The sequence below is a fragment of the Euprymna scolopes genome, chromosome 25 (assembly GCF_053919585.1).
Source record: "Euprymna scolopes isolate OS-2025 chromosome 25, ASM5391958v1, whole genome shotgun sequence".
Taxonomy (NCBI): Eukaryota; Metazoa; Mollusca; class Cephalopoda; order Sepiida; family Sepiolidae; genus Euprymna; species Euprymna scolopes.
The window spans coordinates 38828745-38842041 of record NC_136506.1 but is presented as its reverse complement, the minus strand read 5'-3'; the positions used below and the strand labels follow the sequence as shown (position 1 = coordinate 38842041).

The 13297-nt window shown below is 35.5% G+C and overlaps 1 protein-coding gene and 1 pseudogene across 3 annotated transcripts in view; both read left to right on the top strand.

The window, feature by feature from the left end:
- LOC145247337 (kinetochore protein Spc25-like) overlaps positions 1 to 12982 on the top strand; it is a 64058-nt gene extending 51076 nt beyond the window's left edge. For all 3 annotated transcript variants that reach the window (XM_080108998.1, XM_080108999.1, XM_080108997.1), the window contains exons 5-6: positions 4862 to 4960; positions 11779 to 12982. In XM_080108998.1, coding sequence (XP_079965124.1) covers positions 4862 to 4960; positions 11779 to 11903 — 224 coding nt within the window. In that variant the 3' untranslated portion in view covers positions 11904 to 12982. The remainder of the gene's footprint in view (positions 1 to 4861; positions 4961 to 11778) is intronic.
- On the top strand, positions 6148 to 6265 carry LOC145247740 (5S ribosomal RNA; annotated as a pseudogene).
- Positions 12983 to 13297: the final 315 nt, after the last annotated feature.

The following is a 13297-nucleotide window of genomic DNA, read 5'->3' as shown; positions in this document are numbered from 1 at the left end:
AAGCAGCTTGCCCAGTACTGCTAGCATCCTCTCTGCTGAAAGCAAAAGTACAGAGGCAAGGACGGGCCAGGACAGTCTGCACACATCTGATGGCTGAGACAGACCCAAGTCGAGTTGTACATCACCCTTGTTGACCGTGTCGGCACTGCGGTGCTGGTTCATCCGCTGGGATTCCTTCCTCATCCGCCAAGAGCATCATTGACCAGGTTTGGATTTTTGTGACCCTAAATAGAGAGGTTAAGGGGTACTACACCTTGCCCAAGGGTGACCCAGCACTGCAACAACTAAGGGGTACTGACATTCTCCCCAAAACTCTGGAGCTCCCGCACCAGGGCCTCGTTGCCAGATGTAGTTTTACATCATGCCCAGGACTAAATTTTGGCTTGATAGTAAATCTGAAAAGAAACAAGTTGCTTGGATTGTGTGGATCCAAATCCAAAGAAATTATAATGAAACACCGGGCATTACAGAAGATGATACTTCAGAAAAGAAAGCAACAGCTGGGGGAAACAAAACAAGAAAAAAGCGATACACACAAGGAAACTAGCCCAGAGGAAAAAATCTCATCATGAAGAGGTTGAAGAGGCATTACTGGCCATGTTTCAGTGAGGAGAATGTCACACAGATGGTACATGTGTTAGGAAGCGGGAATAATAAACTTGAAACCCTAAAAGATGAAATTAGGTTTCAGAAGATAGTTCTTGGCAATGAATTTGAACATTTAAAACTTGATCGGCCCTTAGAGTCGCTGACAAACCACTTGAAAACATTTTTGAATTGCAGACTTAATAAATGACCTTGAAACACTGCCAGACAATGAATCAGAAAGCAGTGAAACAGATGAAGAAAGCACAATTTGGAAATTACAACTTCAGTAAACAAAGACAGTTTATGGCAGTATATGATGACGACTTTTATTTAGGCCAAGTGATTTGTGCCACAAGCAATAAAGGACAGGTGAAGTTTTTAGATAAGTGTAAGGTAAAAGTAAATGCCTTTAGATGGCCTAGGTCAGAAGTAGAAAAAGTTTCTTCTCTGTATGTGTTTGACTAGGACTTGGAGGTAACCATCTCAAATAGACGAACGTGGTCAGTTACCAGCGAAGAATTTAACAGAATCAGAAAGAAATACCAATTGTATAAAGAACTTTGTTGTTGATAACATGCAGCTTTGTTGAACATGTACACTTGCTTATATACATCGCCATGATAAACAAAGTGAAAAAATACTACATAAAATCATTGCATTTTCTTGAGGTTATTATTTAAGAACTACAAGGTGTAAAGAGCTGACATTTGGATATGATATTCTATAATATGTGTTGATTAAGCATGCAAAATTCCACATCTGTATCTTTAATAGTTTTTGTGATTTTGAAATTAGTATATGTTTATGATATTTCATACTTTATTTCTGCTGCTAAAATTGAACAAAAGAGCATTTTTATCTACTTATAATGAAATAAATTGCAGCTAGAATTGTTTGAAGAACGGATAGGCATAATAATAATAGATATATAACGTATAGAATTATATTGCGTGTTCATATTTGCTTTCATTTCATTCAGTTTTATTTGATGATACTTTAAAAATTGCCCATCAGTGCAGTTTTGTTATTATAAATGATGCAATGTTCACTTTTCACACCTCAAAAATGAAGGCCAAAATTGAATTAGATATAATTGTATTTTTACTTCATATTATTTTCTCATACTAGAAATGATGAAGGCATCTTTTGTGACATTTTTACCGGTTATTTTTTTTGTCAGTTGCTTTCAAAGTTGTCATATTGTAATTTAAATATGTTCGTGGCATGTTTGCAAATATTAAAATGGTCATAACCTGAAAACTAAACAGGATATATTCATGATTTTTGTTTTGTTTTTCTTGTATTGCTATGTACTATTCTATAAAAGGATTGAATTTAGTCATAGTTGTTTGTAAAATTTTGGCTACCTGTACCTAATAAAATATAAGAAAAGGACATTATTAAATATTTATTATACAATAAAAATTAACAAAATCATACAGATAAAAATAACACAATTAGTCTCTACTAGTAGTTCAGCCTGGTTTTGTTCGGGCTCTATGTACTGTTCATAACTTATATATACATATATATATATATATATATATATATATATATATATATATATACATTAAAATTTTGACTCCTGTCCAGGTACATTTAAAATTTCAATTGTTTAAACCCAAAATTAGCGGAGGAGTTTGGTAGAGTCTTCAAAGGTCAACTCTTTCAACTTTGACCTCTAGGCAGCCAAATTTTCGCCCAAAAACTGATTAAAAAGCTTGCTGCATGTCTGAATACTCTTTATGTAAAATTTCAAATGTTTAAACCCAAAATTGGCTGAATAGTTTGCTAGAGACGGCAAAGGTTAAATCTTTTGAACTTTGACTCCTTGGCAGCCAAATTTTTGGCCAAAAACAGATTAAAAAGCTTGCCCTATGTCTGAATATGCTTTAGGTAAAGTTTTAAATGTTTGGACCAAAAATGGCTGAGTAATTTGGTAGAGACTGCAGAAGTCAATGTTTTTAAACTTGGATCCCAATTTTGATGCCTTAACATTTATTGTTTTGGGCTCAAACCAAATTAAAAAGTTTGATCCACGTCTAAGTAATATACATCTAAAATTTCAACTGTTTAGACCCAAAATTGGTAGAAGAGTTTGGTAGAGATTTCAAATATCTAATCATAAAACTTTGACTCCTTGACAGACAAATTTCTGGCTGAAAACCAATTAAAAAGATTTTCCCAAATCTCAATACCCCTTATGACAAATCTCGAGTCTGTAGACTGAAAATTGGCAGAATAGTTTGGTAGGGAAATTTACACACAGACAGACAATTTCACTTTTATAGATATATAGATTGGCACTTTTAATAACAAAATAAAAAAAAAAAGAAGTTTTTATTTTATTTCAAATTTTATAAGAAATATATGTTTATGGAATTATAAAAATGAAAGTTTTTTTTAAATTTAAGAAATAAGTTTTTTATTTGAATTTACATAATAGATATATATTTATGATAGCATAAAAATAAAATTATTGAAATGAAAATAACAAGACGAAGGAACTGCTTTGCCTTGTCACCACTTCCAGTAGCGCTACACCGGAAATTCGGAAATACGTTAGCTGACTGTAACTGATAATGTAAAACAGAAAATGCATCCTCGGATCTAAATTGAGATTTTTTAACAGCAACATCTTCTCAACATTGCTATGTAGAAGTGAAACGTGGCATGTCAAAATCAGCCAAGAATGGAAATTAGACACTTTGATTCCTAATGCCGTAGAAAGATTCTACGAATCAAATGGACTGATCGAGCTACCAACCAAAACGTCAGAGACCACTCTAGCTAACAGTTAGTATTGCCAATAATCTGCACATGGTGTCTAAGCTGGCTCGGACATACGCTAAGATTGATCCTTGGAAAGAATTGCCAATCAAGTGCTCCAATGGAATCCTGATGGTAAAAGAAGAGAAGGAAAACCAAAAATCAAAAATGAACTGGAAACGGACAATCGAGAGAGATTTGATCATTGAGAAGAAGCTGGAAGTGCGCTGTGGATCTGACTCCAGACTGGAAACGATCATATACTTGAATTGCCTCAGTATCATAGAATGTGAGTTCATAAGTCTAAATTTCTTTGCTTAATGATGAAATAGTATTCACAGTAGTTGGGTTTAACCGGGTTCCTTCTAAGCAAGAAGTTTCTAGGGAATATCAGATTCATAAGTGGTCCCCAGTTGCATGTATATCTCGGTCAGGGGAAATGGTGACCTTAACTTTTTTCAGTTCTTGTGGGGAGGTATCGTCATCCTATATACAGCACCTAGTATTCCCAAATGGTTACTGATCTGATAAATTCGACTCAATATTGCTTAACTAAATTAATCTAACTAATGTGTCAATGTGATTATGCCAATAACCTCAAGCTATATCAGTTCAAAAGAGGTGTGATTGGTATTATGCAGTCCTTGCTTCACAATAGAATTTGCATGCAAGCACCTGTACAAAAAGAATCAACTGTTTCTTTAAACAGAAAAAAACCTTTAGTAAATAATCTGACATTTGTTTTTTTGTTTTTTTCTTTTTTGCGAAATTATCATTTTTTTTTTTTAAATAGCATTTCCAAAGTTAATTTCATTAATACAGCCTAGTGCTACCAGATCAGGTTGTCTGAAGATACTGTTATTCTGACATAAAATGCACAAAACATTGATGTTATTGTTTTTTCTTGCCCCCTATAAAACTCCATGCTGTTCTGCAAAGTCAGAAACTAAAACAAAAACGTTCCTCTACGAAACACCCAAACCAAACAACGTGAATAAATATTTGAGATATAAAAAACTAGACGCATATATTTTTTTTCTTAAATGACTGAATTCGGCATTAGATATCTGAAAAGGGTTGATATACCATAAATCAAAGCAATCAGCGAAAACACCATGAGTAAATATTTGGAAATATAAAGAACTAAAAGCATAACAACTTTTTTTCCAATATGACTGGGATTTAGCATTAAATAATCCGAAAAAGGTTGATATGCCATAAAGATAACCACCAAAAGCAACACTGAAGATATAAAGAACTTGAAACAAAGCAACAAAATTAAATGAAACCATTAATGCAGCATCGTTTAATCTTTAAATTATTAATTGCACCAGATTGTTATAAAACTATGAGTTTGTTGCTGGAGTGTAAAAAAAAAAAAAAAAAAAAAAAAAAAAGTCGAAACGTAATCATAATGAGAGCAAAGAGAATAAAAGTTCAGAATGTTTAAATAATTTAAAAGCATGATATCAATTATTTTTCTTTTTTTTTTCTTTCTTTTCAGACAACCGAATTCAGATGATCTTCAACTACATTAATCACCGCAAACCACACAAGTTTTATATGTTTTTCATCAAAATCTCGGAAAATGGGACGTACACTGGTAGGTTTTTGCATTTGTTTACCAAAATTGCTCCAACTTTTTGATTCCCCCCCCCCCCCCCGATGTATTCGAGAGGGACCTATGTTTTCAGTGCGGTGCGTGCATCCGTTATTCCAGAGGATTGCCAGATAATCGTCCATTAGTTTTTCCTGAAATTTTGCCACAAATTGTATTTCATTAAATAGATGTGCACAGTGAAAAAATTTTTTTGCAAAAATTTCCGTTGCATCCCCAGGGGCTCAAGAGGTAAAATAAAATACCCTAAATGACTCCATAGCATTTGATCCATCCATTAGATTTTCCTGAAATTTGGCCAAAATGTGGAGGCCATTGTTCCTTTATATAAATTCACTGTGGGTGACCCTGGCAAAATTTTGCTTTGCATCCCTCTGGGACTTTTAGGGCTAAAACAACATGCCTTTTTGGAGCTCTTTTTTCATATTACTCAAAAACTTGATATGTATGTCTATAGTGGTTTTCCATGGCGCTGAATTCAAATATACATGTCTTAAGGCGTGAAACTGCACTGTTTGTCCATTTTTCACTAGGATTTGGCATTTCCAGGAGCTCAAAAGGGGTCACAAATGCCCCAAAATTGCAAAAAAACAACACTTTTCTCCCCATAACTTTTGCCCCATGCATTAGATTTTTCTGAAACTTTGTAAAAATGTGAAGGCAACGTTGGCCCTTCACACTTCTCACATTCATCATTTCTTCACTATTTTTTGTGGCGTCATCTCACATGCAACACCAGAGGGAGACCACACACGCACAGCTTGTTTATTCTAAAAAATTTATTATTTGGATTATTCAGATTAATGTCTTGGATGTTTTTCTCACATAATGTCACCCGATGTAACCTCTGACCTTCTTTAGGTGAATCTTGTTAAACTCTGTGAATATTTGTCCAACTTGAGAATCTGTTCTAACTGAACCCTTTATTTAATCTAAAGAAGTAAATTGTGATTCATGACCTGATATTCTTAATACTGCGTCTACTGAGGATTTAACCATCACCTTTCTGAACACTATAACTTATAACTGATTGCTGTTTAATACTTTATCCATTATGCCAGAAAACAAAAAAATATTTTAGGTGAACTTGCTTCATTTGTGCACCTTTGACAAAAACACTCCTAACCAACACGTTAATCAGAAAAATCACACCTTTATTGTGGAGATGGCCAAATTACGGCATAATCACGTTGACACACTGGTTCCCATTAGATCACCAAAGTTAAGCAATGCTGAACCTGGTCAGTACTAAAGTTGGTGACCATTTGGGAATTCCAGGTGTTGTATGTGTTCTCCGCTTATCTCGGCATTGTTTCCAGTCATCTAGCACTTTTCCTTGCCACTGGACTCAAGCAGTGCCGACTCAGGAGAAGTGTTGTTAGGGATTGCGCAACCCTTGCCTCACGATTATTTACACAGCTACCCTTACAAAGATATCCAATTTCTCTTGAGACTGAATGGAGGCATTGAATCGTCCAAATGTTGGAAGGCTTTCGACTCTAATAGTGTCTAACCTCAAAGTATTAGTCTTTGGAATCTGCTCGATGTTCTCTGTTTCTTTGGCTATGCCAACAACAGAAATTTAAAATGTGATGGAAACAAACAGCTCACTGCACAGCGTCCCACTCAGGGTGCTCCTATAGGTATGAACCTGAATTCACAGCAGCCCCTTACGTCTCAGTAGAAATGTGCTTAGTTTAGTGTGAATATAATTTGTGAAAATAATTAAAACACATCCATCATATAATTCTCATATTATTCCATGCAACACATGTCCTCAACCCTCACTGGCCAAGTTTCACGTTCATATATCATCATATTGTATATACATGATAAACTTTTTGGTGCTTGTCCAGAATTCCTCCAAAATGGAAAAAAAATAAAACAGTCTGTATGAAACAAACCTGTGATGGAAAAATAATATCCTATACCAAAAATTGATCCAGTAGTTTTATTTTTATAATCAAAATCATTTTTAAGTTGATTTGACTTTTTCCAATGCCCATCTCTTCATGTTAAGAGAATTTGGAGTTATCTCCCTTGTTTCTTATAAGTGTGTTTTTAAAATGGCATCACGAGAGAGTTACTCCTCAGTTAACCAAAAAATTTGATTTTCTTTTTTAAGAATAAAATATTTGATCAATTTATTTGATTTTTGGAATACAATCTTTTTTTCATCACGGGTATGTACATCTTTTTTTTTTTTTTTTTTTTTTTTTTTTTTTTTTTTAACTCGTGTTCACCCCTAACAAGGCATATTGCAACTTAGATGTAAAAGGCTACTATTTGGGACCATGCCTAGGAAAGATTAACAAGATGTTGGTTAGCATTACATTTAAAATTCTGCATATCAGTGCAGCCAGGAAAGCAGGTAGCAGAAAGGGAATTCCAAAGTCTAGCTATTCAAGGGAAGAACTTATTAGAATAGAAAGCGTTCAGGCATTTAGGCACCTCAACATTAAAGGAATGAGATTTTGTTGTTAAGCGGGTTTGTTGGGGATATGTACGTCGAGGGGGCACAAGTGCATGCAACAAGTTCATCAGAGCACATTCCATTGAAATATTTGTAAAATAAGCACAGAAATGCGATGATTGGACAGGGGTTGGAGCAAAGTTTACAAAGTTGGACCTATTAGAGTGGAAACTCTTTTTTGGACCCTATCCAAGAGGGAGAGGCTAGTGGTAGATGCATCAGCCCAGATGTGGCAACAATACTCCATGCCTGAGCAAATGGTGGCCTCGTAGAGGCACAGTATACTCTCAGGTGTGAATAGTTTTCTAGCTCGATAGAGGGAACCTACCTTCTTTGCAGCAGCCTTCACAGTGTACTCAATGTATTTGTTCCAGTTAATATTGCCCGTGAATATTAGGCCGAGGAGTTTGAAGGAAGAATTCTCAGGTAGGGTGTTATTGGTCATGGATATTGGTGGTTGGAGAAGCATCTTGTAATTGTTAAAGGAAAGCAGTTTAGTCTTACTAGCATTAAATGTTGCCATCCATTTGTGGGCACATTCCACTACAGTCTGCAGGTCATTTTTTACAATTCTGCCATTGTCTTAGATTTCTGTACATCTGTTCTTCCCTCATGTATGTTATAGATCATTGTATCATCGGCAAATATACTCATCTACGACACAATATTGTCAGGGAATTTGTTTATAAATATCAGGAATAATAATGGTCCAAGGATCAACCTCTAAACCACTCTTGCATTAATGTTTTGCCGTTTGGATGTACGTCCATCAGTGACAACCTGGATGGGCCTATTATCTACATCAAGTTATGACATACAATTTAATTTTCATTAGCAGCCCTATGTACCAAACTTTGGCAACAGCCTTGAATATATCAAGGGCTACAGCCCTGGCTTCACCCACCTTATCCAGTATATGGTATATGCGTTCAGAGATGATTGTTAAAATGTCTGCAGTAGAACAACTTTGCCTAAATCCATACTGTTTGTCAGAGAGATTTGCTTTTGTGAGGTGGTGGATATGCTTGATTAATTAAGGTCTCAAAGATTTTAGCAAGGAAGGAGAGGAGACTGAGGGGGCGATACTTGAGAGGGTCAGTTCTTTCACCAGCCTTCTTGTACCACAGAGGCTATCTTCCAGCTACTAGGGAAGCAAGATTGTAGAGTTTGGAAAGTACAGAAACTAGCTCAGCTGAGTGTTTCTTGATTAGTATAGCAGGGATGAGATCAGGCTCACACGCCTTGTTTAAGTTTTTTATGGTATTGTGGACATGAGAATTTTTACACCATCTAGTGTAGCTTCAGTCCGCATAAGGAAATTTGGGAGGGAGTTGTTTGTTGGCTCTAAGGTTGAGTTGTTGAAAGCAAATTGTCGGGCAAGCAGTTTCCCCTTTTCAATTGCTGTTCCGCTTTCTCGGTTGCCGTGCATGCAACCTTCTGGTTGTTGGATAGTGGAGGAATTACTGATTGCCTTTTATTCACTACACAATTATAGATTTTCCAGAAATCACAAGTTCCTATCTTTTGTGATTCTATGCGTTCCCTGATTATTTCAGCATGCTTTCTTTTGGCAGTTGCTATTTCTCTCTTACAATGATTTCTAGCATCTCTGAATTTTTGCCTATTTGTATTTGATTTATGGCATACAGACTGGAGGAATGCATGCTGTCTTTGTGCAATGGCAGCTGCACAATCTGTAGTGAACGGGGGTGTTTCCATGTGAGAACATGTGCTTCAGTGCCCGCTTTGCACTATTCAGTTATCTCATTGGCACACTATTCAGCATGAAGGGGAGAAAATATCGGTCCGTGGGGCATCTCTGATGTGTTATTAGTCAGCCCTTTTGTAGTACCTTATTTGGTTGAGCAATGGTTCCTCACCTTGAGGTTAGTATTTAAGTGTGATGTCAACTGATACCACTAAGTGGTCTGCATTTCCAAGTGGACTGTGAGCATTAGTCACACAGTCCTCGGGAACCGTGGTGATCAATAGGTCTAGAAGTGAAGCTTGCTGGGGTTCACGATCTGGTAGGCAACTTGAAAACGTTACTGTGTGTGGAAGAATAGGCTATAGAGAAGCTATAAGTAGAGCGTCCAGTGAGAAACCAAACCAATTTTTTATGGTGGATATTAAAGTCACCAAACATGTATTTGGGCGTTATTATCTAAGGAGAGCGTTGCATCTATACTATCAGAAACATGATCGATTAGGTTACAATCCTGACTTGAGGGAGAATGGTAAAGAAAATATAAATGACTAGCAGTGATGAAAGCCTAGTCGAAAGCACATAAAAGCCTGGTCATCTAATTCAAGACGTTGCCCTCTAGTTAAAGGGAGGGTGCTACGAATATAGACTCCAAACCTGTGCATATATCTATCCGAGTCCTTACGGCAGAGACGGGGTGGGTATCCTATCATGTTAATGTAGTTTGAGGGGATTGAGGAGTGTAAGTGTGTTTCACTTAATGCTGCAATATTTGGGGAGTTTACTAAGAGGTAAGACTCTACATCATCTAGATTACTTCCAAGTCCCCGGATATTTGTGAAAGCGAGCCTCAAGGGAGGAGACGCATTGGTTTTGTTTGGGTTGTCATTTCATTACATTTTTGCTTACTTTCAGGTTAGTGGGAGAGTGTTGAGCAGAGTAAGTCAATTTTGCTGCCAAGTATACACACACAGTTGTCCATTAGCTATGTCCTGCCTAGAAAGTTGTGGCCTTGTGAAAGTCAACCAGAGATAGCATCAAGGACCCTTTCCCTTCATGATATGACATTACCACTATCCTGATATGATACAACTGATGATAGAGCTCTTATACTATGTCGGAAACAGTAGCCAAACAAATTGTCAATCAGGTAACCTCAACCTCTCAAACAAGACCGGCCCAGACCAGAGTGAGCACAAGTGACATGCAAGCAAACCCAATTTGCTCAGTTTCTGAAAGACAAAGAGAAAATGGGAATAGGAAATAGGGGAATGGTGTTCAATGTCCTAGTCAGAAAACCAAGTCAATAGTGGCTCTGGTCAGTCCTTGGTATTGTACCTCTGCGCCTGGCTGATAGACAAAGGAGTGTGAAAGCCGATGAAAGATAGAGCCTTTCTACTACTTAAACAACTCAAGTTTGCAAATTGAAGAATTTGTTCAAATCACTAGCTCTAGAAAAGTTGTCGACCATGACTGAGGAAGCCTCCCTTCCCTAGTTTTAATATCAGTTTTCCTTCTAGATGGATGACCTGACAAAATCTACAGGTCCATCACACTGAGAGGGATCGCCTGCTTTCTACACAAGTTATTTCTGCGCCCCTGCATGGATGAAAATATTGAGTATCTTACTTTTTCTCTATTCTAAATAAATAAGTGTTAGATTGGAGATAGTTTTCTTTCTAACATTAAGAAATCATGTATCTATTAAGTATTGTGAGAGAACCAAATCTGTTTTAGTAATTTGTTTTAAAATAAATGAATAGGATATTAATAATAATTACTTGAATATGTAAGAAAATACAAAGAAAAAAAAAAAAAGAAATGGTTGGATTAGATTTACATATTGAGGTTACACATAACATGAATAGATAGATGTACTTAACTTGGTGTCCTTCGAGCGACCCATGTTGGTCTAACTAAGAGACCAATGTCTTCACGTAGAATGAATTAGGGTGCAAAGATTACCATCTATTTGAAAGCAGTAAGAGGGAGGGAGGATCTGCTTTAAAAGCCAAATGTGTGCTTTGGGCAGACAGCCGATAGTTTTAATACTTCTCTTCTTGTATTTAATTGGAATGGTTTAATTTTTGATTTCAATCATACAAGTTTTTCTTTATTTTTGTTTTTATATTCTGGGGAGGGGGCCTCTGAAAAAGCACAAAGTTATCCACTAGTCAACCAATCATTTTATTTACCTTTTTTTTTTTTATTGTGGCATGTAAAAAGTAGTCATAATTTCTGCATAACGCTGGCGCAATTAGCTGATATTCGGGCATTAACGTGACACCTATGCGGTCTTGTTCAGGAATGGGTTTTTTTTTCATATAAACCATAGAGACTAACACAAAGAGTAGGAAATCTGAAAGTTTCAGAGTAGCTCAGCATCTTGCATTTAAGTGTGTTACATCACTTTCAAAACCTCAACAAACCGAAAAAATTGTACAAATATTTTTAAAAAAAAAAATTCTGTCCTATACTTGTAACAAGGAGCTTATGTTTTTCTTTCTTTCTTCCGTATATAATAATTGTGTTTTTGTGTGGCATTCAAATGATTTTCTTTCTTCCGTATATAATAATTGTGTTTTTGTGTGGCATTCAAATGATTTTCTTGTTCCCATATTTCAGTCTCCGACTGTAGTCCAAGTATTCCAAACCTTGACGAATTGGTGACCGAGTTGAATGCTTCCAACAACCTGAGCAACTTCATCCTTGCTGTACGGAAAGAGTTTAGAAACATGTGCCTGCGTTGAAAAGAAGACAACAATTCGCTTGGATGTTCCTTGAAGACAAGGAGATAAAACATGACTATCCTCTCACTGTTCCCATCATTATTTTATTCACTTCTCTTCTGCACGTTTTCTATCCCTCGCTTCTTTTCATAAACATACATGTGTATGTATGCATATGTACATACATACACACAAATATGTGTGTGTATGTATATATATATATATGTTTGTTTGTGTATAATAAACATACTATATACCAGCTCTATCCTCCATTGAGCACTCTTTAATAATCACATGGGTTTCAGTTGATCTGCATCTAGGAAACCAATCTATACAACCATCATACATGTATATATATATATATATATATGTATATGTATGTATATATGTATGTATATGTGTGTGTGTAATATATATATATATATATATATATATATATTTGTATTATATAAATATTCAACACATTTATTTTAATTTGTGGCTGCGTTTTGTTACTTTAAAATATTCACATTGTACCCATATTCTTTCCACTTCTTCGTTGCTTATTTTTCTTTATCATTTCTTTGGTCTGCTCATTCTCCCTCTTTCTTTTCAAAATTTTTCTCTCTTTCTCTGTAAATGTTATCTCTCTCTCTCTCTCTCTCTCTCTCGCTTTCGTGAGTTTTTTCTTCTTGTGTTGTTTTCCTCTCTTCTAATTTCTTCCACTGACAGTTTCTTTCCTCTTTGTCCTTTTCTGTTTTCTCTTACAACCTCTCTCTCTATATCACCTTCTAATACTTTTTGTATATCTATTCCTTTCTTTCATAGCTTATTTATCAATTACTCTATTTTTACATCAATTTCTTTTAAACTTTCACTTTTTTTAAAAAATTCTTTTCACACCGGTTTTTAACCGAAGTCCAAATTTTAAAGCTTCATCATTTCATTAAAAAGTGCTCAAACCAAAGGAACTGAAATTATATTCCTTTCCACAACAAAACCTTTTAAAACTTTCTTGAGCTTTGGTGAATAATGTCATCAAAAACTTTTAATCATTTGATCAAAGATTGATGATTTCTTTCTTGTACATTATTTTTTTTATAAATCCAACATTATGCGAAGCTTTTTTTTTTTTTTTTTTCTATAAATATCTTTCAATAAATTTGAATATTAAAAAAAAAAAATTACCATCGAGCTTTAGAAAAATGAATCTTTTGATTGTGGCCATTCTCTTGAATATGTGGATTAACTCCCTTGGCTTTCAGGCTGACATCAAAGTATAGGATGGAATATTGTTGTCACATCTGCTAGAAAGGACTTGTCCTGCCTTGATAGAGTTCAAAATAGACTTCGTAGCCTCGTAGGAGATGTCCTTTTCTCTTCCTTGCAACCTCTATCTCACAGAAGAGGTGTTGCGAGTTTGTCTCTGATGTATC